Raw genomic sequence first — 27,241 nt, forward strand, 5'->3', positions numbered from 1 at the left:
TATTTTAAAGTGATAAAATGAAAGTGCTAAAACTATGTTTATATCTGTGTATATTTGAATTGGTGTTTATTAAAATCGTTTTGAATATTTATAGGTTGTGTGTATTTTTCAGTATGGTAATTCTTCTCGATAATTAAAATTTATTGGTTTCCAAGAAAATATTAAATAAACCTCATTCAAAAATATTAAGATACATAAAGCGGTTTCGTGGGTCCGGTATACATAATCGCCGACAAGAACGCTTCTTTTGTCACAATAGCTCCCAAAGTATTGCCGGTTCTTGTCGGTGATTATTAAGGAGGGTTCATCAAAACTACATCGATCATTCATGCAGAATCACCGAAGCACGTCAAAGGGTTCCCTTCCCCATTAAATGCACCTAATAATTTCTATTTATTTTTCATTACTTCGATTTAATCTGTGTATCATGCTCATTTTCTAATGAATTATTTTTAAAAAGTCAACAAAAGAAATGACAAAAAAGTAGTTGTTGTGTAATGCATTTTTATATAAAATCGCTCCGTTTGAAAGTATGATGGTCTTGCCTGGCTGATGAACCCCATGTAACAGCATAAGTTTGAAAGTGTGAAGCCTTTCCAATAATACTCCTCTGTAATTTAGACAAACGAGACTAATTTTTATGTTTGTTTGTGATATTTGACTGATACAAATATTGACAGATCTTGATAAGGGAAAATCCATCGCTTTAATCCGCTGTATTTGGTGAGATGTGGGTCTATTATTAGAACCCCTCTCTCACATCTGTGATGACAGATAATAGAGTAATCAGTCAGGTTCAAAGTTCAATTATTAAATATGTTTTAATCACCTGTTCTATAGATATAAATCAAGCAGTATGGCCGTCTTACCTGTAATATTTATACTTTTACTGGTTTCTCTTAGGTAAGTTTTAACACGAACACAAACCTCACAACATTATACCCAAGGGGTGGGTTAATTTTAAGTTGACGAGTCTAACTGGTATATTCAGATTTTGTTGTGCTGTGCACGAGAAAGTGTATGCTTACACATGGGTAATACTAAAAGGCGTCACATTTCCACGATGCTGCCTAATTTATGGGTTACCTTTGTATAAAATGATTTTTCTCGAAAACTAATGAACGATAGGTTTATAGCTTATTTAATTTTTTTTAAAATTGGGTATAAACAAATATTGCAATAAACCGAAAAATGTTGATGATAAAACCACCCAGCAAGAACTAATTCATGCCTTTATGTAAGGATTGCGAATAAATCTGAATTTCAGCATACGGAAAACATGTTGTTATTTTCTGAAAACGTCTAATGGGTGCAATATTTCCTAAATTATCTAGATTCCCCCTTAATCAACCTCCATCCCCAAATAGAAATAGCACGTTATCTTTAATAGAATTGAAAAGTTTGGAATAGCCCACATTCGTTTGAAACTGTCTTTGTTTTTATGCAGTCGTCATGTAGTCTTGTGATAACATCTTTTAAGGGGAGATAGTTACCGCTAAGTGTGGAACATCTATCCAGTGACTTCGGAATATAATTAAAGTCTCTAAATTCCATTAAAGGGATTGTTAATACAATATTGTAAAACTTGATTCTGTAAACGGAATATCAGTCCAAAATGGTTCAGTTCTGTTCAGTATTTACCAAGATAATGATGAATTGAAAATTAGTCAACTTCGGAACTGACTTCAGACGATAATTAATTATAGTTAGCGCATGCCAGATCCATTTACTAAATCGCTGAAAACTTTTGATCGGTTCCTTTTAATCCGATTGGACCCAAGCTGGTCTATCATCTATCGTTCATATTTTGATTTGATTTTCAAAATTATGTATATATATCCGACAAATTGCATACTATCATATGAGTTAATTTCATATTTTGATGGATAAGACAATCCACAGACTAAACCATAAATAGCCCTTTGGTGCCAGGGAGTTGATAGTATTCTGGAACGCCCTCATTAAATGTACACTAGATGAATTTAAAATGATCATCCTGACTATCCGGGTGCGTGGCTTATGTTAAAACTATTTGGTTAAAATTATAAGGGATTTATTGGTTTTCTAGTACAATGTAAAACTTCTTACTAGCCCCCACAATCATGTCTTATATCTATGATCCCCAGAAATGGAATGTGATTTAACGTCCTACTGTTCTGCTTCTACTGGGCTAATGAAGACGGGCATACGCCATTCAGTATGTTATAGGGCTAATTTTGCCCGGACAGCGGCGCTACGGCCTACTCTTATTTCGAATACCATCTGTCAACGGTTCTATTACGTGCACGCCAATCAAATGTATACACGGGACCTCGGTGTTTCGTGTCCCATCCGAACGACTATACGTTGTCCCATGCCAGGCCCTCCGTCCTACACCACTGACAAGGGGGAACTACGCCGGAAAATTCCGATGAACTTTCTCGGCCAACGCAGGGATCGAACACGGGAACTACAGGTTAGGGAGCCAACGTCCTACTCACTGACGGTGGAAATTCGAAAAGGGACAGAGACGAAACAGATTTGCCATATGTTACAGTTACTCCAAAGATGATCAAAGTAAAATCTTGAGGAGACGTTAAAGTCTACGATATCATATCAATTAAAGACAATGCAAATAAATTTGAAATATGTTTTATATATTCTTAAAGTAATGGAGAATATCCTACAACTGACGATGAAGTTCAAGAGATGTTCAGGTAAGATTTAACGAAATTCATTTTGTGAAAATTTAAATTTGGTGAATGCCATGAACTAAAGAAATACACAGTTAAAACAAATGTGCGATTCCTAAAATATCGGAAAATATCAAATCGTGCCAACTATCAAAGGGGATACTTTCAGTGGCATCTTTAATAGCGGTTCTTGTCTCGTTTTTATTTTTTCTGTAGATTTTGGATGATAGAACATGATAAAATTTACCCCAATGAACAAGAAGAGAACAAGAGTTATCGAACTTTTAAAGACAATATCCAGTATATTAATCAACTAAATACATTATACCGGTAAGATATCGAACTTTTCTGTAGACGCGTAAATTGTCAACATATGTATTAAAAGAATAAATATACATACCGTCTAAAATTAATAATAATTCTATATAAATTGCAAAGGATTACCAGAAAACACAGTGTCTAAGCGGACTTTCACCGGGCTCTATTTCTATTTGTATACTACTGACATTTAGATGAAATATTATGTTCTTAAATGTCTTGGTTTGGGTAACATTGGGATAGATTATTGCAATTCATATTTCTTTGAAAATGTGTGCTCCTGGTCACAATGATTAAGTGTGTATATTCAATAACAATTTACAACAGTTTATAGTCGTCACCCAATTACATGTCATTTATGTATGGACCTAATATGTCCAAGTTTCAAAACGTTCTTTGAAGATTTGACGAAAATACAGATATTAATATTTTGGGGGGATTAAAATCATTTCTTTATGGTACACCACAAAGAAGCCCCTGTCCAAGTATTACATGGTTCTATGCCGATTTGATTCGGTTATTGAAGGTTGATGAGGACTTAAATAAATATCAGGTTCAAAAGCCCCACAAAACACAGAAATTTAATTTGCTCAGGAAAGTATAGCTTTTGTATATCTCGCTTTCAGAGAAAACAGATCTAACAAGTGTTCACTTATCTTTTTGTTGTTTTAAATATAAATTTAGTGGAAGAACTGGTTTTGGAATAAATCAATTTGCTGACCTATCTCCAAAAGAATTTCAGAAAAAGATTTTGATGCCGAAAAGACAAGCACCCGTATTCGATTCTAAAAAGTAGGTAAATCAGTGCATCTTATAAACGACTATAGAATTATTTTTTTAAAAAAAAGATATTATAAATGTAAATACAAACAATTCATCTTACTCTATATTGGGTTTGCTAGTCATAAATCAGAGAATCTTATACACATGTAATTCACAAATGAATTCATACATTTATTTATTTAGTTTCTTTTCCTTGAAATTAGATATGTTAACATTAAAGCCAGTGCCCCTCTACCTGATTCATATGACTGGAGAGATAAAAATATGGTGACCAGCGTGAAAGATCAAGGTTAGAAAGCTGATAATACTTTTGTTATATTTAGACTTCTTAGCGATTTCAGAAACAAGCAATGTATATAAGCAATGTATTCTCTTCATTGTTATAATGATGTACTTAATTTAGTAAATTATGTATAGTATCTTTATATTATAGGAAGTGTTGGAACCTGCTGGGCTTTTAGGCAAGTCAAATATCATCATTAATTATTTATCTTAGAAAATCCTGTTTTAAAAATAAGCATATTTGTTTTTTTTTTGACGACCCCGTTTGGACTTCCGGATTCTCCCAACCCCTTCCAAACGATCATGAACACACCATTGTAACAACTTTTTATAACCGTGAATCAGTATATTTAATATTTATTATTGACTCATTAATGATAGTGACTATTGTCCATTGTATCATTTCAGTACTGTGGGTAATATTGAAAGTCAGTGGGCTTTACAGGGAAAGAGTTTGTCAAACTTTTCAGTTGAACAAGTTGTTGATTGCGACGGCACCGAAGATGTTAAACTGTAAGTATGTTATATGCACATAGATAATTAATAAGTATTTCCCAAGGATTCAGGCGTGACCTGAATGGTTATTGTATTTTGTCGGATTTTGTAGTTCAAAATTGGTATACAAATATACAAAACAATGTTTATATTTTATTACAGAAATAAGGCAGATTGTGGTGTATTTGGTGGTTGGCCTTTTCTAGCCTATGAATATGTAAAAAGACAGGTAATCTAACATATTAAGCAGCTTCTCGCCAAGAACTACATATATGTTTCTCTCTCAGTGTGGCGATTATTGCTAACACTAATCTTAAGAACTCTTTCACGCATGACCGGCTGCAAAAATTAATATTGACTGTTCTATATCAGCAAAAGATGATTCTAAGAAAATGGGGTTCAAGTTTCAGGACTACAAAACTTTTCTGTATTCAACTGACACCAAAAAGAACTATTATTGGTCCTAGAAAAATGATAAGAATGAGTATCAACGATCTTGGAACCAGACGGTTTTATATCTATAAACAGCTGGAGGCAGATCTGGGTGTTTAATCTCCAAAACATCCGTAACTCAATTTTTCCCAAAATTGGAGACTGTTCTCGTGTAACGCATTAATGAATTTAACATTCGGAGGTTTGTCAACATTCCATAAGATTCATAGAAAAATAATAACAAAATCAATAACAATCATGCTGCTTTCCGGCGAGATAACGGTCGGCGAACAACTATATAGGCGATATGATCTATGTTTTTGAATACACTTATGCATTTCATTACGTCATTGTTTGACAGTTATTGTGGGTGGGACTGTGAATGGCGCCCTAGATTTGGACCCCGCCCCACCCTCTCACCCCCCCCCCCCCCCCCATGTACAGCCTCTGGATCCGCTACTGGTTGTTTATATTATGTTATGTGCATCTTTTTAGGGAGGTTTAGAGAGTTGGAATGATTATGCCTATTGCTCGGGTACAGGTAAATGTTTCACCTGTCCTGCTCAGGGTTACAATAAGACATTGTGTGGTCCACCTGTTGAATATTGTCAGAAAAACGAAAGTTGTGACGCTAAACTAGACAAGTCTAAATTTGTTCCTGGATTAAAAGTTGATGATTGGCAAGCCGTTGATCAGGTAACAATTTTGTTGGTTTGCTCTGCATCGAAACAGAACTGTATAAAATTACGGATGATTTCAATTAACTCAATAAGGGCGAGCGCTACAAAACGTAGCCAGGGAACCATATTATAAAGCCATTTCAAAGCACAATAGATTATTTGAATTAAAATGTGTACGTTTTGCCTAAACAACGATTTACCAGTCAAATCTATAAAAGTTAAAGATACATTATGTAAGATTTAGATAAAGAGCTAGCCATTCCTGCTATAATAGTTCGAAAATAGATAATGTAAAATGAATAATTTGAAAATTTAATTCAAATTAATCTATTGCAAGGAGATATTAGCCTTTGAAGGTTTGACTAGACGTGTGCACTAATTTCAAAATATGGCTGAACTGTTCTAATCTATTTAATATCAGTGAAATCCGATGCCATTGAGAGTTGATTATGGCTTGGATAAGTTAATTAATGTCTAATTAATAATTTAGAATACATTTCAGGTCTAAAGAAAGACCTGCAATAGGCAGATTTTGCTCTTGCATAATGTATGTTTAATAATGTATTTATTTATTTTTGGCTTTTGTTTTATTTTCAAGGATGAAACAACAATAGCTCATGGTTTAATGTTACTAGGGCCACTGTCGGTAGCTCTAGATGCTTCACTTCTACAGTTTTATAAGTTTGGAGTTTTTAGTCCTATTACATGTAATCCTAAACTTCTTGACCATGGTAAAATTTATTTTTTTATCTGATCAAATCTCAGGTCTGGGAATCTGGTGTGTTGCTTGGTCCCTTTGTGTACATAGGTTTTCACCTGTGCTCAAGATGTGCTTATTGTTGATTTTTGTACAGTTAATGTGTGCTAATGCAGCTATAACATGAAGTATGGTGTTGTCTTTTCCAAATTGCTCCAATTTGTCACTGTATTAAGCAGTTGCATCATTCTCATATCAAGTGGGCCAGAAGAAACGAGTATTCCATTTAAATAATCGGGTGGTCCAGAAAAAATGTGTACTCATTTTTTTCTAGGCCACAAGACATACCAATGCACATTTGTTAGGATTTCATAAACACTGACTACATTACTTATATCTTTTCAGCTGTATTAATGGTTGGATTTGGAGTGGAGAAAACCTTATTTGGATCCAAACCTTATTGGATGATCAAAAATTCATGGGGTGAGAAGTGGGGTGAAAAGGGTTACTTTAAGATCAAACGAGGATCTGGAACCTGTGGTATTAACACACAAGTTACAACAGCCATTTTAGCCAAATAATCTTTTTGCATGTAGATATAAGCTTACAACATAAATCATTTTATACTATGTATTTGCATATTTTTGGACAATACTAAATTTTTGCATGGCATAATACATGCTAAAATGTATTGACGGTATAGCCTATGCAGAGAATGCTGAATATTGGGATATTTTTAATTCATCACATCTTTGTACCTACTAAACCACAATTTATTTTAGAGATTCAACTTTCACAATTTTGTAGTTTGCAAAGGATACAATATCCTTCAAATGACAGTAAGCAGCTTTAGTCCAAACATAACAGGCTATATATTAATATTTTAACAAATAATAAAAAAGGCCTGAGATGTATTTTTGATATGATTTATGTAAATTATGTTTATTTTATATATATATGTATGTATATAAATCAACAATCCAGATAATGAGAATGACTTACAATAGTCTGTACAATAGAATGAACTGTGAACAAATCTGACAATTGAATAGATATACTATATCATAGACAACAAATTAAATTTAAAATAAAAAGATTAGCAATAAACTATATATATTTTTTTCTTTTTAAGACTGGTATATTAATTATAAAACTGATATACAGGTACATTACATTACATATACATGGCCCAATTATTTCTTCTGCCAAGTTGTGTCTCCTGTAATACCAACCTATATTCCACAGCCCACCCACATTAAAAAAATTTCTTTATCCATTCTTACAAATAATGTTTCAACAGTAGGGTGCCCCAAACAGTCAGAATCTGCTCTATTAAAAGTTGAACTCACCCCACCGAATGTTCACACTCAAATGACAAGTTCCCAAGTGATTACAGGGTAGACATGCAGCACGAGTATAATCCGGTGTATGTTCTATGAGCCTATAAATAGCTATCGCTTGTGATATTTTCTATACATCTATCAACTATTAAAGCCGTAAAAATCTATTGTTAACAATTTTGAACAGTAAAATTTAGCTTTTTATTTGTTACAGCAGCTTTAGAAAATTATGTTCGCTTTGTTTTTTAATTTGCTTTATCATTAACTATATCGTTAGCAGCGGCATCTTTTGTTGGTTTAGTACAATTAATATCTACAAAGCTGCTTCATTAGGCATGAATAGAATACTAGTAGTATTTTCCTTTTACACGTTTCTCAAAATAATTGTTGAGTTGCCTAACTAGCAAGTTACTAAATTAGATTTCTTGATCTAGCTTTCTGTAATAGAAAATAGTCTTGAATATCCAGGCCTGTCAACCAGCCAGACAACGGTCAGTAGACTAGTTTAGCACAAAGAATTTCACGCAAGCCATTTTTCACCAAAAATGCATGCATGTAATGGCCACTTGTTGTTTACCTTTTCAGTTAAGGCTTGTTATATATATAAATATGTTATAATTGTCACAAATATTTGGAGATATTTATTTCTGGTGGGGCACCCTATCAACAGGCCAATTATAAGCCCACCAATAGCACTCATCTTCTGTGCAAGTTCTAATCTCAACTTCATCAAGGGCCTTATTCATCAAAACTTAAACTGAATTATCTTAAAGTAGCTAAGTCTCTAACTCAATATCATCCATAATCTTCAACATTGAAAACTCGATTTATTTGTCAAATTAAATCAACTTTCATGTTGTGATCTTACCGGAAAAAGATGGGGTTTTGACATCCAATATTTAAGACAAAATAAACATTTTACCATTGGTACACGAATCATGTACCATAATGCACCAAATCAAACGGCATATGTAGACAGGAATAACCAGATGCTAGAAATTTGCACTCGCTTGAGACTGCTGGCTTATTTCGCCGAACATAAATGATTTGAAATTGGAGTAAAAACGGAAACATTGAATGTAAATCAGTTTATATACATTCATATTACAGTATTATATGCGCTGCGACCCACTTTTGCCAATTTCTAGGTCCCAAATGTTAGCGATTTAGCTCCTTTAAGGATACAGTCTTTTCATTGGTTGAGGGTTAAAATCTTTGCACATTTGATGACGATATACTGGGCATATCCTGATAAATGGGGTAAATTTTTTTTTTTGATTTTGCTAGCTGCCAACAATAAACACACTATAAGATTTATAGATTTATATCTATGCCATAAAAAATGACTAAAAGTCAATGATCCCCAGTCTCCACAATGATTAAGACAATCTTAAAATGGAAGATATCTCTGATAATGTGAAGCAATATGTTATGGATTAAATGAATCAGATATGGTGAAAGTGAAAAATGAATATGCTGTGATCAATTAATTCTAATAATAATGACCAAAATATTGTGTATGGTGTTGCTTTGAATATCTACAGATGACTTTTGAATTTTTCATGACATACAAAATATTTTTAGTGCTTTTGCCATAAAACAATTATTGTACGATAACAATAAACCTGACTTAAAAATATAATATACAGGAAATAATTATCTGAATAAATGTTATGTAAAAATATTGTACATGTACCTATTGTTTTTTTACAATATAAATTATGAATTTAAACTTAAAATGTAAATATCTAAGAAAAGCCAGATCAAAAACAAAATCTTATTCTACAGAAGCTCAATTTGAAATACTCAGTGAAAAGTGAAGAGTTTTGATATTTTTAAATGTATGTAACATGATATTTTTTTGCATGGTAATTTAATTTCAGGCTTTTTCACATACCCAGGCAAAAGAATTCATTTAATAGTAGTTTATGATGTCTGGCCTTACAATAATTAGTAAACTACTGACCAAAAACAAACAAATTACAAGTCTAAGAACTTATAAGTACATTATTTAAGACAAAATTCTTAGAATTATGATGTTGAACAAAGAAAGTTTAACATTATGACAATAAGTACTTAAAAGTACTTTTAAAAAAAAAGGATTATCATTAACAAGCTTCCTTGTTTCTTTATCTGAGAGCACTGTATACATAACATATTATCAGTTAAAATAAACTTTTAAATTTGCATACTAAATCTAAAATCCATAATGTTAAACTTTTAACCCAGGAATTAAAAAAAAAAGATCATATAAAATATCCATGAACCAAATTATTGTCGTCGTCAATATAAAAGCACTAAGAAAATCTAGAGAAAGTATAAAATTCACATCAATAACATTCTACAGTAAAATAATAATAAACAACATATTTATACAAACAAATCTATTTAAATCTATCGGAGATATTAAACAAATAATTAATACCATTCTGAAGCTATCAACAAAATTGTGCTACTTTATTCTTCAATTTTCAATTACATCTCAACCGGAAATATGAAAACATTAGCAACTACTTATCCCTTTTCTCAACTCCCAGAAACAACACCAAACAATTATACAATCATTTTAATATCTTTACTAGAATATTTTACTTTGTTCTCAAGGTTTTTGTTTCCATCTTACTTCCCTTATCATAGGGCATTCTCTCACTATTAACCTGCTAACATCTCTTAATCATTTCTGTAATATGATTTACACCAGCTTTTACCATAAGCAGACAGCTTTTTCTCCTTGAAATGTCCTTTTAAAATTTTGACAAACACGACTAGAAGGAACAGAATGTTAACAAAGTTAGGATTTTAAAAATGTATTTTCCATGCAAGAGACAGCCATCATCCAAAGATAATGAGCAATTTCATTCTGAAAACCATATCTGTCAGAAATGAATCCAATATCTCGCCACATTCAGCTCTTATTAATAATATTCAGAATTATGTATAATAATAACAAATGTAATTCTTTTTAGAACTATTCAATATGAACATCTCTATCTACTTCTTGCTGGTTTTTGCATTTTTTTATTTCTAGAAAATCCTTTGGCTTCTTTTACGAGACCTGTAACATCTTCGCTTTCTGGATCATAATCTGAGTCTTCATCTGCTGGATCAAAAGTTTCCTCCTCAGATGATTCCATAGAGTTGTCTAAAAACGAGTCATTATAATTGTATGTGTTGACTTCACCATCATCATCTTCATCATTTTCTAATAAACTCTTCTTACCTGAAATGAGATGAAATGAGGTTTAAATTCCTATTTTTCTGTACCAACCGGGCTAATGAAGACAGGCATATAAAGAGATAGCCAACGAGATAAATGGGGTTTAACATCCACTCGACATAAACTTGGTCATCTCAGGACTAACATATGGTACAATCTTATTTCAGTAATTTGCTAGCGCGTAAGGGACTTTAGGAAACCGAAGAGCCCGGAGAAAACCCATGAGGTTAGACAGGCGACCCTACTCCTTGTCCTTGACTATTCAGCTACCCAACCCCACAGACAGACATCGATGTGTACACGGATAGACTTGGGGGTTTTGCAGCATTTGAACAGCTTATCACTTTTCTTTGCCAGGCCCTCTGTCGTGACTAGAACATCAGCGAAGATTAGGATCAAACATATCACGAAGATATTAAAAGTTTGTCTCTAGTAAAATTATCCCACTAACGGCTTCACCAGTACAATGAAAATATGTGCTTTCCCATTTAGAAGAGTGAAAGATGTCAACTAGAATAAACTTTTATGGAAGGGAGGGGGTTGAGGGGTGGACAATGTCAATGAAGTAACAAAACTTTCCCACGTTGCAGGAGACTCATACTCCTCGCTGTGTTTCGTTTGATTAGAGCTAATCCAACTTAACACTGCTGTAAAGGAAGCAAATTTCTGTTCCAAATTATGACTCATCAATAGTTCGATTAACAACTAATAGCTAACAATCTAACAATATCATTACGCTTTAAACAAAGCTCCAAATTATACCAAATACATAACGTTACGTCATGACTCATGATTTTATTATGTCCAATTAACCAGTGCATAGCAGAATATTGCAGAAAAACTAATTTGGTGACAAACGAGGCTATCAACACGGATACAATGTAAACAATACTGTTTGGAGACGAATAATACTGTCACCGTTTTTAATATCTTAAATCAGACCCCAGATTAAATGAAGGACTGTCATGTTGTTGTACTTGGGATAGATTTGATTGAAGGGGAAGAATAGACACACTCCCTCAAAGGCTCAAGTATCAGAAGCCAATCCAGCAATGGCCAGAGAGCGATTTCTCAGGCCATTCCTTCAGGAATATGAAGGAGACTGTAAGAAAGATTTTTGAAAATATGGATTAAGATTAAGGACTTTAGAAGAATGACACATGATGAATGTTTCCACGGAGATCAATACTAACCAGCTGTGTCTCGTTTAGGTCTTACTGTGGCTGATGGTTTACTAGAGTGAGAATATTCTTCTTTATGCTTTGCGTTTGTTCTACAAAAAATATAAAACTACTAAATAAAATGAAATGGGGTTTAGTGTCCTACTCCGACAGATAAAACAAAAAACTAAACATGAATCATAATACAAGCTAGAATAGATACCTCTAATCTGGATGTGGTGTAGACGTTTGGCGCTATATACTATATAGTTCTATCTAGCATAAGATAATGTCAATCACTCCAACATTATCTTAGCAAAAACTATCACATTTTTCTTAAAAACATTGAATGATAAATGTTATTTATTCAATTTCCTAAACACCCAATTAGGCATATAATGTGGACGTATAAAAATGGATAATCGAGACTATGTTTTTTATCGTACCAACTTTAGTAATGATGATCGAGGTTAGGCCTAAAATTCAAAAGCTAATATCTCAGTTACGAGTAGATCAATTCTGATGTATTTAAACTATACACAAATTTAAACCACTTTCACTCAATTAGAATCAAAATTATCGAGCTCCAAAGTCTTGACCAATCAAATTGCTCATTGCTCTGCTTACCTTGAGCAGAAAATGCTCATTATCGAACTTAGTCAAGGTATTTATATAATGAAACTATATACAAAGTTTCATCACTCTCATTTAAGTTATCGTGTCCCAAAGCATCAACCAATCAAATTGCTTATCTCTGCTTTGCTTAAGCAGAAATTGCTCATCTTCGAACTCCATCAAGGCATTCACCCCATAAACACCTACACCAAGTTTGAACACTCTAGCTCAAATAGTTCTAAGGAGAGTTATTGTGTCCTAAAAAGTGTGACAGGCAGCTAGACAGACAGATAGACAGATAGGCACGCAGGCGGATGGGCAGACAGGCAGACGGGCAGTGGGGCAGAAGGGTGGGCGGACAGGCAGGCAGACAAACAGACTAAATAGAAATAAGAAAGAAAAAATTCAACGATAGATAACCTTTCAGCATGGATCCAAATGCACTGAAATTGCCCATTAAAAGATTTTAACTAAACTTACATGTTGCGCTGATTTATCGATATGGTTATAAATTTTAGGCAAAAAAGCCATAGATTGCCCATAAAAAATCAAAATGACCAATTAAATTATGAATCCATTGATATACTATTTGACCAAGAGAACTCGGATGGTGGTCTTAATAACTAAATGTGGCAATTATTAGTCAACAAATCTTGGCTTTAACTTACCTATAACAATCTTGACCATATGTACATTCAGGTAGTTCATCATCTTCTTCTTCATATGTATCATCACCAGGATGACAAAATTCTTTAAAATGACCTGGATTTTTCCTAAATAATAAAAAAAAAGAATTAAAAAATTAGGAAATTTGGGGACAAACTATATTTCATAAACATAGTGTTTCCAAGCGGCATTCGGAAGTGGGACTTTCAAGAGCAATAACCATGAAAAAACACTGAATGGCAAGTTTGAATTTTAAAAGGGTTACTCCTTATGATTAGTGAAGCAATCACAACAAATTGAAGAGTTTTTCCATGTTTACGGTGAGGGGGACAGTAACTCTGCAAAATAAACTGTGTGCAGCTCTTCAGAACTAGCAAAACAATCCCAGATAGTTTGAAAAAAAAAAATCTCAAAAATTTGTATAGTGTGGACGTGTAGATGCACAGACAAATGAACAGTGAACATAAAAAAAAAATTAATTGTCTTTACTTAATTGCATTTTATGTTAAATAGCCATTAACATAGAGGATGACTTGTCAGATTTTTATTAATTCCAAGTTTTATGGGGGGATCACGGGTGAAGATGATCATTTCTTTATCTATTGATTTATTGACTTGGTTCAATATAAAATATTACTTGAAAAGTTGAATATCGTAGGTAAAGTGTCAAAAGGGTGTATCTAAGAATTTCTAAAGATTAAGAAACAGAACCTTTTGCATTTCAAAATTTCCACAAATCAAGATACAACTGCAAGAAACATAGGAGCCATCTTTGACTCACATTTTACAATGGAAAATCATGTTAATAATATTTGTAAGAATGGCTATTATAATCTGTGCAATATCAGCAGAATACGTAAATATTTATCTGTTGATGCTACTAGAACTTTAATTCAATCTCTTGTGATTTCACTTCTTGATTGTTTGAACTCCCTGTTAACTGGTCTACCGGATAAGCTACTTTCAAAACTACAAAAACTGCAAAATTTTGCAGCACGTCTGGTTACTGGTGTGGATTATCATGAGCACATAACTCCAATTCTTTACACCCTTCATTGGCTTCCTGTATCATTCAGAATTGATTTTAAAATATTGTTAATCACATACAAATGTCTCCATGGTTTCGCACCTCCATACTTATCTGAATTGATACAAATCCGCACGTCGGTGAGAAACACAAGGTCCTCTAGTGACGATTTACTGTTAGTACAACCTCGAGCCAGACTAGCATCCTATGGCGAGAGGGCCTTTTCAATTACCTTATTTTATTCGGAAATCACCTTCCATCATTACATTCAAATCGCACTTGAAAACTCATTTTTTTCAAACACGCTTTTTAGTGATTTTACACATTTGACTGTTTTATGGGTAGTTTTAAAAAAAATTTATATCATTCTTACATTGTCTCTCTCTTCTTACTTTTTTATTTTTAGGAACCGTTTTTTAGGAACTTCTTTTTATTATAAATTGAATTTATAGGAACTTCTTTTTTATTATAAATTGTATTTTACTTTGTTATTGTTAAGCGCATCTGAACACTTCGGTGAAAGATGCGCTATATAAATGTATTAAATAATAATAATAATATAATAACATGATACCCAGAACAGTTCTAATTGGCGTAAAGATACACAGCTTAGACAGAAATGTGCATATTAATTGGGAAAGTTTAAAAATGCAAAAAAGTGTAATTGACTAATTTCCCCGAGATACACCCTACCCTGTCACAGTCTCACTATCCTGCTCTGCTTTTTGTAAAGTGCTGACCCCAGGGTCCATCCCTGGCAGTACTCCTAATAAATCAGTCAGGAAAATAAATCTTTTTTGTAAGTTCTACCACAGAACTCTGTTTATTTTTTTTAGATATTTGTTGAAGTTGCTGGTAATGGTAGTATAATTTTATTAAATATGAACAATTACCTATAGCATTTTTTGCCAAATTCACATCTTTTACGTTTTTTGGCTTTAGTTTTATGCGTGGAAATTTCTTCTTCACTCTCACTTTTAGCTGCTTTTTTGGGGCGTGGGCGAGATTTTGTTTTAGGGGGAGGTGAGTAACTCTCCTCTTCTTCATCACTATCGTCTCTTGATGCCTTGCTGGCACGTCCTCGTGTTTTACTAGGTCTAGGAACATATTCATCTAAATACTCATCAGAATCTACATCAGATCTTGACTTTCGTGGACGACCTCGCGACCTTGGTGTTCTTACGCTTGCTGCCTTTCCTTTACCCTGAAACATATAATGCTTGAGACTTTTAATCAGACTTTAACTTCCATGTATGGAAACAGACTCTTGATTTCATAGCTTCTTACAGGTGCCATGTATAAGGTAGAATATGCTTACAATATGGCGATATGATTTGTCTTTGGTCGTTTTCCTGTATTTTTCGGTAGATTTTATAAACAGAACATTTACAGTCACATACCTTTCCCTTTGGTGTTTTGGTTGTTTTTTTACTGCCCCAATCACTTCCTGAATCATCTTCTTCTGCGATGAAATCACTGTCTTCATCATCTTTCTTTTTAGAAAATCCTAATTCTTCTAAGTCATCTGACAATTCATCCTCTAAAATATAATCATCGACTGAAAACAAAGTTAAACCCCAACACTACTCTACTACTACTACCAATAGATACATGCATAAAATATATTAATTACTAATAGTTACATGCAAAAAATATATATTACAAATTAACTATGGAAAGAGACATGAAATATCTATAGAGAAACACTACCACAACTGACATATACTATTCAAAAAAAGTAGGGGATATTTGATTTTTAAGTGTTATTAAAGTCACCTAATGAAACTGACGAAGAAACAAATGACAAAATGAAATGAAGTTCAGATTAATTGATTTATTCCAAATGATCGTTAGACTAAGTAAGGCACAGACTGACCATTATAAGGGTAAAATGATACCCGGGGTCAAACAGCAAAGTTACCACAGCATCACAACCAAGTCAGTAACGTGTAAATCCTCCTCTGTTTGCCAAACAAGCATTGATCCGACGTGGCATACTCCTAATGAGACGTCTAAGGTCATTTTGGTCCAGATTGTCCCATTCCTGTTGCAACGCAGCAGCAAGTTCTTGGACATTGGCAGGACGTTGTTGACGTTGAAGTAACCTCTGTCCAAGCATGTCCCAGACATGCTCGATGGGGGAGAGGTCAGGACTCAGTGCTGGCCAAGGTAATGTGGTGATGTTCTGTTGTTGGAGGTAACCTGTAACGATCCTGGCCCTGTGACATCTTGCGTTGTCATCCTGGAAGATGAAACGGCGGCCATGACGTCGTACGAACGGCACAACATGGACTGCCAAGATGTTGTCCCGGTAGTACTGGCCTGTAACACGCCCTGCAACAACATGTAAAGCCGTTCTTCCAGCAACAGTGATGCCTCCCCAGACCATAACAGAACCACCCCCAAATCGATCATGTCTGATGACGTTAACGTCTTGGAAGCGCTCGCTTCGACGACGCCACACCCTCCTACGTCTGTCCAAAAAATCAACAGTGAACCTTGACTCATCTGAAAACATCACATTGCTCCAGCGTCGATTATCCCAGTGTTGACGATCCTTACACCAACGACGTCTTGCCTGAATGTGATGATCTCTCAAACAAGGGATCACGCGAGGATGTCGGGCGCGAAGGTGACCCCTATGCAGTCGATTCCGAATCGTCTGGCCACTCACTCTCACACCAGTGTCTGTTTGAAGACGAGCGCTGATCTGATTTGCTGTGATGACACGATTTCTCAAGGCCAAGGTACGGATAAATCGATCCTGGGCTTGAGTTGTCGCCCTTGGTCGACCTGAGCGTGGTCTGTCCTGTACAGATTGTGTATCACGGTATCTGGACCATAGCCTGCTTATGACAGACTGAGAAACATTCATCATCCGCGCCACAACCGCCTGTGTTGTGCCGATCTGTAGCATGCCAAGGGCACGTAACCTTTCATTTTGGGTAAGCCGACGCATATCAAAATTTGTTTTCTGGTCACTAAAACAATTAAACTGATGTTTCCACCCTGGAATTCAATGCCACAATGACTGTAACATTCAAAGTCAGAGTCGTGCAAATCTTGGGTTGGACCCCCATGATGATCCCAAGCATCACCTGCATTCCATGCGGTAGCTATTGGTGCGTTTGGGCGTCACATGTAACTGGAAATGTTTCTTCTGTTAGGTTCTATAGTGACTTTTTTTGTAGTCATTTGCATATTTTAGTATTATGCCCCCAAAATCAAATATCCCCTACTTTTTTTGAATAGTATATAAGTGCATGTGCAAGATAATTCAACTTGTGAAAAAATACATGCATGAAATATATTTAAAAAGATAGGTTGCCAGGCAATGAAACATACACCCACACCAGCTAAGTCGTTAGGGTATTCAACCATGATTGTAACATTTTTTTTTCTTGTATAGGTAATAGAAACATTTACAACACACTAAAATCTGATTATGAGTAACAACCCATTAAGTAATTATCAGAAATCATTAGAATTTGTTTCGATTGTGTATGTCATGAGCTTAAATACTGTGTATAAATTGATATTGACCTCAGCCTCTAGAACAGCCACAAGATTTCTCAAGCGATCAAGGGCCATAACTCTGGTAGTAATTATCGAAAATTGTTTAAAACCAATAGGCTTCTTCGTCTCATGACCTTAAACACTGTGTATAAATTTAAAGTCAATCAGATATTAACTTTAGCCTCTAGAGCGTCCACAATTGCTTGTGAACGCCAGAGAGACCGACTGAGGGGCCCCACGACAATATACAACCACATTTCAATATGTGCGTATAAAAACGGTGGGTTTGTTTTGCCCAATTGCCCAAACCACCAAAGGAATGTATGCTCTGATTTACTAGAACGAAGCATCTAGACTATTAGATGGCCAACCCTGTTTTTTAATTGCAAACAAAAATTATAGTCTCTTTCCATCAGTTGCATGCAACATTCAATCATTATGTAAAAATCTGTTTCAGATCTGATTTCTGCTTCTTCAGTCTAGTCTTAGAAAACAAAAGACAAAAATCTATCAAGTTAGTATATTATGTGGGGAGATAACTGGCATTTTCTTTCGACTGAAGGTTAGTTAAGATCGGTACATATGTAAAATATATTAACTACCAACAGACACGTGCATAGCAACAAGCTTATCTCCTTACCCAACATCCTCAACCAATTATTATAATACACATGTGACATACAGGTTACAGACAGACAAAAAATGTACATTGTTGTTAAGTTCTGTTATGTAAAAGCATAAATTATAAGCATTTATGTATGCAGGATTAGAAAAACATGTGCAGACATATGAGTTTATATCTTAGAGATGTGTTATGTCAGATTTAGATAAAGAGCTGTCAGTTCTTGCTATAATAGTAAAAAATAGATAATAAAAAATAGATATATTGAAAATTTCAGTCAAAATACTTCATTCTGATCAATGTTATGAATGTTTGAATTGTGCAGTCTTGATTTTCATTGCTACCCTTGTTAATATAATAAACAAAGTTTCAGTTATCCATCGTTTAATTAGGTTATTAAATGGTGATCAGTTTTTTAATCCCTTCAAAATCACAACCATCAATGATTATGTAATTTATATAACATTTAAGACCCGCAATAGCTCATACATAATGTATCTTTAAGAAAAGGAAATAAGTAACTTTAACTGTCTACTGCTAAGATGTGAAAGTGCATAATAATTATATGGTCACATGACAAGCTTTGTAAATGATTTAATTTGGTCTTCTAGCAATTCAAAAGAAATTATCATATCTGAAACAAACTTAGATTTATTGAAAATAGTAAGTGAATTGGCAATGAAATTTCGATGTTATGGTGCCCCTCGCTGTCAAAATCTGTTCTATTAAAAGTTGAGCTCACCACAGCAACTGTTCACAAGCTATAATGTCAAGTTGCCAAGTGATTACAGAGCAGACAAGGACCACGTGCGTAACCCAGAGTAGATTCTATTAGGCTATAAATAGCCACTGCATGTGACATTTTCTACACATCTATCAACTATTAAAGCCGTAAAAAATCTATTGTTAACGATTCTGAATAACACTAATATTTAGCTTTTTGGTCGCTACAGCAGCTTTAAAAAACTATGTTCATTTAATTTTTTAATTTGCTTTATCATTAACTATAACGTTAGGAGCGGCATCTTTTGGTTTAGTACAATTAATATCTACAAAGCTCCTTCATTAGGCATGAATAAAATACTATTAGTATTTTCCTTTTGTTTTCAAAATAATTGTTGAGTTGCCTAACGAATGAGTTAAGAAATTAGATTTATTGATCTAGCTTTCTGTAATGTTTCGTAAAAAGTCTTGATTATCCCGGCCTGTCAATCAAACAGAGAACGGTCAGTAGACTGGTTTAGCGAGACTAATTTCAAATCCTTGGCACATAACCTATTTTGCAGTCAAAAATGTCCAGATGTAGTTTACCTTTTCATTCTATTTTTTTTATTGATGTTTAAATGGTTATAACTTATTAAATACAACACGACCGATTAATTAGTTACTATAAATGTGAGAAACTAAGTTAAGAGTTGTTATATATATATATATATAAATATTGTGGTATAATTGTCATAACAGTTGGAGATTTTTATTTATAGTGACACACGCTATCTGTGTGTTAATGTGAGTATAGAGCTCTATTCTTTTGAACCTTAAAATGGATGAAAATGGGTCTAAAAGCACATATTAATGTAACATGAGTGTATATAAAGTGATATACACCCTTTTTTAAAACATTTTATTGTATTTTCTAACTGTCGTTTGTGATTCAGCCATTTTCAATTACTTCCATTTTGTCTTTGATATGCTCGAAACAATTATATACATAGAATACACAACTCATGTAGTGATTTTAAATAGTGGATATTTGGATCCCATATTTTCACGATAAGATAACAACATCAATATTGATTAAAATTGAGCAAACTTGGATTCCTATTCGCGTTTTTAATTTCAAATATTATGGAAAATATTGAGTTAGAGGTTTAGCTCCTTTAAACTAAAATTGTGTAGTCCAGAGAATCGAAAAAAAAATGTGGGAATAAATATATGAATGTGAAGCAAAATATCTGACAGAAATTACCAGGTTTTTCTTAACCATTTCATTTCAATCAGACTGAACATCAAAGTATTACCTACCGTAACTACCACGGGCATATTTGGCAGCTCGTACTGGGCGCTTCACAGGAGTGAATGACTCTGGAGTTGGAGGACGAGCAGTTCGACGTGGAATTGCTTTTGGTTTCCTTCTACTTGGCATATCATCATCTTCTTCATCGTCATCATCATCATCGTCATCGTCAGCATATCTATCTTTTCGTCTAGGTGTCCGTGTTCCTGGTGTTAGTGTGCGGACAGCTTTACCTTTTGATGTCTTCTGGATTGGCTTTTCATCTTCTTCTTCACTAACAGAATCTTCAATAGGTTTTTTTCTTGGTGCTGGTCGTCCTCCTGTAAATAAATAAAATAGGGAAATGTACGGTCATTCTTAGATATATATGGCACAAATTTTGAGAAAATATCCAGTCAAAGACCTGGTTGTTGCAAGTACTTCCAGAGGAAGATTTTCACATTAAATTTTAAAATTACTTTTCCAAGATAATGCAGGTCATAGTTCTAACCAAGGGTGGTAAATCATTTTATAAACAGTGATACAAAACAATAATAAATGCTGTCTACTTTTTGTAAACCAAAATGAGTCCGTAGTTTGGTTATAACCTTTGAGCATTTCACCTCAAAAATAATTTTTCTAGATACTAATCGCCGTTCATTTTCTCCATTTCTCACCAAAAAGGGGAAAAATTGGCTTAAAAAAATGGGAGAGGTAAATCACTTCTTGAACATTGTCACATAGAAAACATAAAAAACCTACTCTTTTTCTTAACTGGCATAATCTCCTCATCATCCTCTTCAGTAATAGACTCTTCCTGTTTAATGGAGGCAATAACTGCTGCTGTTCTTGGCTCTGAAACATATAACAAAATCTGGAATATATAACAATATGAGTTTGGATCGCTTGATGATTTTGCCATGGTATTCAGCAAGATCACAGCATACTCAAGTTAATGAAGCTAACAACTGACCATCACCTGCAAGAAAAGAGGAGGATTCTGGTATATTATTATTATTATTATTATTTATAGTGCGCCCTTTCATATAACATGTTCAGGGGCACTTTACAAAGTGACAATGTAATCATACATGAACAACAAGATTATGTGTCAACAGAGATTAAGTGGAGATGAACACCTTTTAACCCTTTCATTGCGTCTACCCGGTACTACCGGGTATAATAAAATGTCGTTAAAATGCGCGTACCCGGTATTACCGGGTACTCAGTATGGCCCTCGCTAAAATTAGCACCGTAGATGCAAGTGCCATCTATTGTATTTTCTATGCACTAGAACATATTTCCACGTGTTTCAAAGCGGCAAACCGTAAAATGGCAGAGTGCATAGTTACAACGCAGACGATGCAATCTCGGCGAAGTCATGAATGGCATCTTCGCTGACCAAGACAGTGTGGACAATTTCGAGGCGGGTACTGATACACATAATTCGTTTCCAGTTAGTTGATAATAATAGTAGTCAGGACAGTGATTGGTAGTATGAAGTGCGTGATTTCTTGCGCGATCTTCCGCCTATGGCTATGTCTCCCGTGCATGATGAACAAGCCCAGTGTGAACATAATAGCCCTACATGTATGTAGTATGTCTTTAGTAGATTCTGAGGATAATTCTGATGTTGATAATAATGCTGGCCTGCTGGATCATATAAAACGAAGGAAATTCCTGAGTCCCGAACATGTAGATCTATTGACTGACTATAGTGATAATGATATGGGACTTGAGGATGAAAGTGAAAGTAAAAACAAGGTATTGCAATCCGCACGTGGTCATGGCAGCGGGAGACGTGTTGTGCGTGTTCGTGGTGGCATTGCTCATGGCTGCTATTATATATCTTTATCAAAATCGTGTGGAAAAAACAATATCCCATAAGTATTTCATGGAGAAAAATTCGTTTTCGGGTTAGCTTTAGTGAGAAATGAAAAATCCAAAATGGCCGCCATGACGTCACGTGACTACATGATTATGCAAATTTCCAAAATTCTATTTTTTTCTTCTCTTAGCCCAACATTATGCCCATCCAAACACACAAAAATAATTTTCATAAAAGCTTCCATAAGTACTGTTTGGCATTTAGTTCCAAACTCACTTTTTTCCTCAAAAAAGGGTCTAGCACAGGCAGTGGATTTACGTCTAGCATTGAAAGGGTTAAAGTTCCTGAAAGTCATATAATGCTCATCTAATATCTGATAAAAATAGGTATTGTGAAATGAATTATTGATAAAAAAAAAAAGAGTAATAAATTACTTCTCCAGGCTACTAAAATTGCTCTTTAAAATCTATCTCCTAAAATAATTATTATCAAATTTTAAATATTTTTATATTTTAGGAAACAATTCACAATTAGCAATCGATCGTAGGGATTAGCATTTTAATATTTGACCTAGATTTTTGTTAAAGTGACGTCAGAAAAGAACAAAACTTTGAAATCAGGTAAATTTGTGATGCCACATGATTAAATGGGTCATTTTCTGTTTCTTTTGAAAGTTCCATCAAAATCTGTTTGTAAACAACGGTTTTGTGCAACTTTATAAAAAAATCTTAATAAATGTGACATAGCAAGGCACAACACCTTTAATATTAGACATGACAATAATAGGTCAAAACAAATAATATCTGTTACTGTAACAAAAAACATCAAACATAATCAAGGTATTGATGGAATGAAACAATACACCAAGTTTCATCACTCTCTGATTGTAAGGTGCCAGGCATATAAAAATTAACTAACCTCTTTTATTATTAGCTGTAACTTTTGGTGCAGGTTTCTTTTTTCCAGGGGTGGGGGCCGAGTTAGCCGTTTGAACCAACCAATCAGGTAGTTTACGTTTTCTATCAACAGGTAATGCCATCTCTTTCTGACCAGGTGGGGTAACTGTGGATGGTCCTGCTGGTGACTTTAAACACAAGAACAAACATAGCATTGCCAATCAACGAATTTTCAAGGGTGGCTTACAAGATCTCAGGGATAATAACTATGAAAAAAGTCCATAGGCAAGTCTCAATTTCCATTGAGTTTCTCTTTATGATAAATTTTTAAAAAATCTGACTGAATTACGATATAATTAACCACACAAAAGACCTGCAGGACTTTTACAAAAATTGTGGATGGATGAAGAGACAGATACACTGGGGAAGGGGGGGGGGGGCTAAAATTAAATTGGTCATAAGGTAAACACTTCTGGTCAATTGAAATGTTGAGTATTACATAATATATTTCAGTATGTAAATTATATTCCATAGTAAAACTCACAGTTTCTCTAGATGAGGTGGTTGTTTTTGTTTGTTGTGGTTCTTCCTTCTTCATTTCTCTTTTAGTATCATCTTTTTTATTATTGGCTTGAATTTTTGGCTTTTCATCTGTTTTAGGTTTTTCCTCGATCATCGGTGTCTCTTCAATTGTAAGTTTTTCATCTCCGCTACTTTTATCCCAATCTTCGTCAACATCTTCATTTACTGTCAAAACAAAATAAATTGAGGATCTACTGTAAACGTTATTTACAAATAAACTAGAATTTAATAAAATTGGCCCAAGAGTACCCCCAAACGTCACCAGTACCAAGTTACTATTGATAAGGATAGCATAATTTCCAAGTTGGCTTCTAGTATCCCAGCACAAACATACTACATCCTGTTGTAATCTGTTTATATTTATATTATCTAGAATAAACAGGGATTTTTTGAACAAAGAATGAATTGGCTAAATATTTTAACAAAAATTATGCAAGAGCTAAATCTGCCTATTACATGTTTTCTTTAGGCCTGATATGTTACCTAAATTATTAATTAGACATTAATTAACTTATCCAGACCATAATCAACTCTCGATGCCATCGCTAGTCTGCAATATTTAGCGGATTGGAATACATTTTGTGAAGGATAATTAAACGTAGAAATGAATATTTGACACTTTCTTTTTTATCGTACCGACTTTAGTAAGGATGATCAGGCTAGCCTAAAATTCAAAAGCTAATATCTTGGTTCAGAGTGGAGCAATTTGACTGAAGTTTTCAGCATATTCTATTTACATTATCTATTTTTTAAATATTAAAGCGAGAACTGTCAACTCTTTATCTAATCTTACTTAATGCCTTTTTAATCTAGTGGAAAACGAGAATCGTGTTCACAAAAGTTGTCCATGACAAATTCCAAAATGTTTTACTGGTGATATATGTTTTTACCGTTTTACGGTTTCCAATTAAATCATTCAAACAGCATGCTGTTCAATTGGTGAAAACTAATGCATGTCTTACCTATTTTTTTAACTGGTGTAGAGGTTGTTCCATTAGTTTGACTAGTTAATTCATCCTTCTTAACATCACTATAATAAGTAAATTAATAATTTCTTTAATTAATAGCAACAAACAACTAACACATGCTGCATTCAATAAAAGTAGTCCTGAACAGAATTGAATCATTTTCAGACTGATATCCCTTTTATAGATTCAACTTTAATTCGGATGATTAATGTTTCCCTATATATATCAAATTTTGTTATAAATTTACTCACCCATTAACTGGTTTTATTCTGTATAAAACTTGAAAGAAAAGTTGATCTGGTAAAAGACTGAACACATCACCTTCTTCTAAACAATAAACTTCGTCTTTATGTAAAATTTTCTGTATGCCATCTCCACCAGCTTTTTTATAAAAACATGGATTCACATGAATCTGTAAAATACAAAAACATAAAATATAACGAATTAGAACATTCACCCAACTAACACAATTACCTCAATCTTTAATCATAATAATGGTATTGGATCCATGGTCAATAACTGTCTTTAAATAACTAATGTTCTACTAAACACAACTTCTTACCGATGTTAAATATAATTTTCCTTCTTTTACTTCTAAATTAGCATGATTTCTAGATACTCTTCTATCTTTTATCTGAAACAACAGAAGAACAACATCAATAGTTTTTGTGTATGTGCTTGAATCTGGTAATAAACAATAAAGTTTAATAAAGTTTGAAATATACCTTTGACGTCAGAGGCATTGTGTAGCTCCTGCAATATCAATTATGTAAATAATTAAAGCTCAATGTATTTACCTCTAAAAATGGTCCTCTTCCAACTACAGTAATACCAGTGTCAGGAACATCAGTTACATTCCCACCATCCATACATTTTAACTGAACTACTGACATAATGGCAACCTCTTTAGTTCAGATTCATTTAGTACTGATTTCAAGTATTACAGGGAGACAACCCAATCAGTGGCACACTGTGTAGGATTGTAGACAGCTATAATATATAAGAATTTTAATGTTACTCTAAAAAATGTTACTGATTTCAAGTATTACAGGGAGACAACTCAATCAGTGGCACACTATGTAGGACTGTAGACAGCTATAATATATAAGAATTTTAATGTTACTCTAAAAAAAAGAACCTATATTGACTGGATGATTGAAATTTAATCAGTTCCCCATATTTTCCAATTATTTAAAGTGAGAAAACTGGAGGCATCGTGTTACATGTACCTGGGTTTTCAAAATAAAATAATTAATACCTGTACAATAAGTTTCAGACTACAAGTACAATTCTAAAAAAACCCCACATTTACACCAGATGGTGATTGAAACTTCAGTAAATATCTAAACCCTTCCTATTATACTTGTAATTCACTTAGCTTTTGGTACACATCTATACACAAAGACTGTCTTTTTCCCTATTTCACAGTACCACTCGTTTGCTTTTGAAGTGACTGTATGTGCAGCCCAAGACACAAGACCCATACAGTGTGCTATATGGGAAATTTTGCCTGGACCGCGGCACTAACAGCCTACTCTTATATCAAATTCCAACAGCCAAGGGTTGTTTTTTTATATGCACGCTAATGTGTACATGGAACCTTTGTTTTAGTCCTATTCCAACGACTATATACGCCATCCCTTGCCAGGCCCTCTGTCCTAATGCACCACTAACAAGGGGGAACCATGCTGGAAAATCCAGATAAACCTTTTCAACCTACAACAGCTTCAAACATGGGACCTCCAGGTTAGCGAGCCAACATCTTACCCACTGAGTCACCACAGCTTCCCTACTGCAAAGAGATAGCCAGTTGTTAACTTACCACCACCAATATCAAAGGTCTTTGACTAATGAAAACAAAACAAGAACAATCCAATGATTAGGGCTTAATAGATGATTCTTTACAATTTCTCCCACCCGTGCTTAGTAACTTCTGCTAACAAAAAAAAGACTAAATTTATTAAAAAAAAAGTAAACAAAATGACCTATTTTTTTTACATCTGCCTTTCACATTAAATCTGCAGTTTGCAAATAATCCCTGGGGTCAGAAAGTTACAGATGGTGGAGATTTTTCAAAAAATATGTTGCATTAAGATTGCAGTCTTATCTTTTCTGCATAATCATGAAAAAATATCACTTTCAATAAATTTGTTGTTAAAATTACAACTCCACCATTTTAGCTCCTCCTTACAATGAGATGTATGCAAGGGGCATAACTCTGCGCATCGCGGAAGAAATAATACTTTCTCGAAGTGTCTTTAAAAATAGATATATTTAATAAATTAGATGACAACACTTCTGTTAAGATATCTGTTAAATGTTTAAGAATTCTGTGTATAAAACATTCATAATGTTTCTATTTTTAGTTCCTGATTCAACGATGTAAAACTCCTTTTAGATTCATCCTTTTCGAAGTCCAAAACCAATCCGTATTTAGCGACAGCAATCA

The 27,241-nt window shown here is 34.0% G+C and overlaps 2 protein-coding genes across 4 annotated transcripts; one reads left to right on the top strand and one right to left on the bottom strand.

The window, feature by feature from the left end:
- The first annotated feature begins 485 nt into the window (after nt 1–485).
- On the top strand, nt 486–7,331 carry LOC126820920 (cathepsin L). The gene is made up of 11 exons (XM_050549101.2): nt 486–903; nt 2,649–2,696; nt 2,889–3,002; nt 3,675–3,782; nt 3,977–4,062; nt 4,207–4,234; nt 4,464–4,568; nt 4,713–4,779; nt 5,478–5,678; nt 6,261–6,393; nt 6,765–7,331. The coding sequence occupies exons 1-11, from the start codon at nt 857–859 to the stop codon at nt 6,938–6,940; spliced, it is 1,113 nt and encodes a 370-aa protein (XP_050405058.1). The 5' UTR covers nt 486–856; the 3' UTR covers nt 6,941–7,331.
- LOC126820919 (aprataxin and PNK-like factor) lies at nt 7,272–26,972 on the bottom strand. 3 transcript variants are annotated; one of them, XM_050549100.2, is made up of 14 exons: nt 26,778–26,972; nt 25,590–25,782; nt 25,355–25,426; nt 25,044–25,204; nt 24,787–24,854; nt 23,787–23,989; nt 23,265–23,430; nt 21,281–21,373; nt 20,548–20,859; nt 15,785–15,924; nt 15,278–15,588; nt 13,360–13,464; nt 12,110–12,189; nt 7,272–10,919 (listed from the first exon to the last, which is right to left on the bottom strand). In XM_050549100.2, exons 2-14 carry the CDS (start codon nt 25,683–25,685, stop codon nt 10,687–10,689), a joined length of 2,040 nt encoding a protein of 679 aa, XP_050405057.1. In that variant the 5' UTR covers nt 25,686–25,782; nt 26,778–26,972; the 3' UTR covers nt 7,272–10,686. The 3 variants fall into 3 exon arrangements, with proteins under 3 accessions (XP_050405057.1, XP_050405055.1, XP_050405056.1); XM_050549098.2 differs by having other exon boundaries at nt 15,785–15,942; XM_050549099.2 differs by lacking the exon at nt 26,778–26,972 and adding an exon at nt 26,615–26,756 and having other exon boundaries at nt 15,785–15,942.
- Between the last annotated feature and the right edge of the window lie 269 nt (nt 26,973–27,241).

This window comes from Patella vulgata, chromosome 5 (assembly GCF_932274485.2).
Source record: "Patella vulgata chromosome 5, xgPatVulg1.2, whole genome shotgun sequence".
Lineage (NCBI taxonomy): Eukaryota > Metazoa > Mollusca > Gastropoda > Patellidae > Patella > Patella vulgata.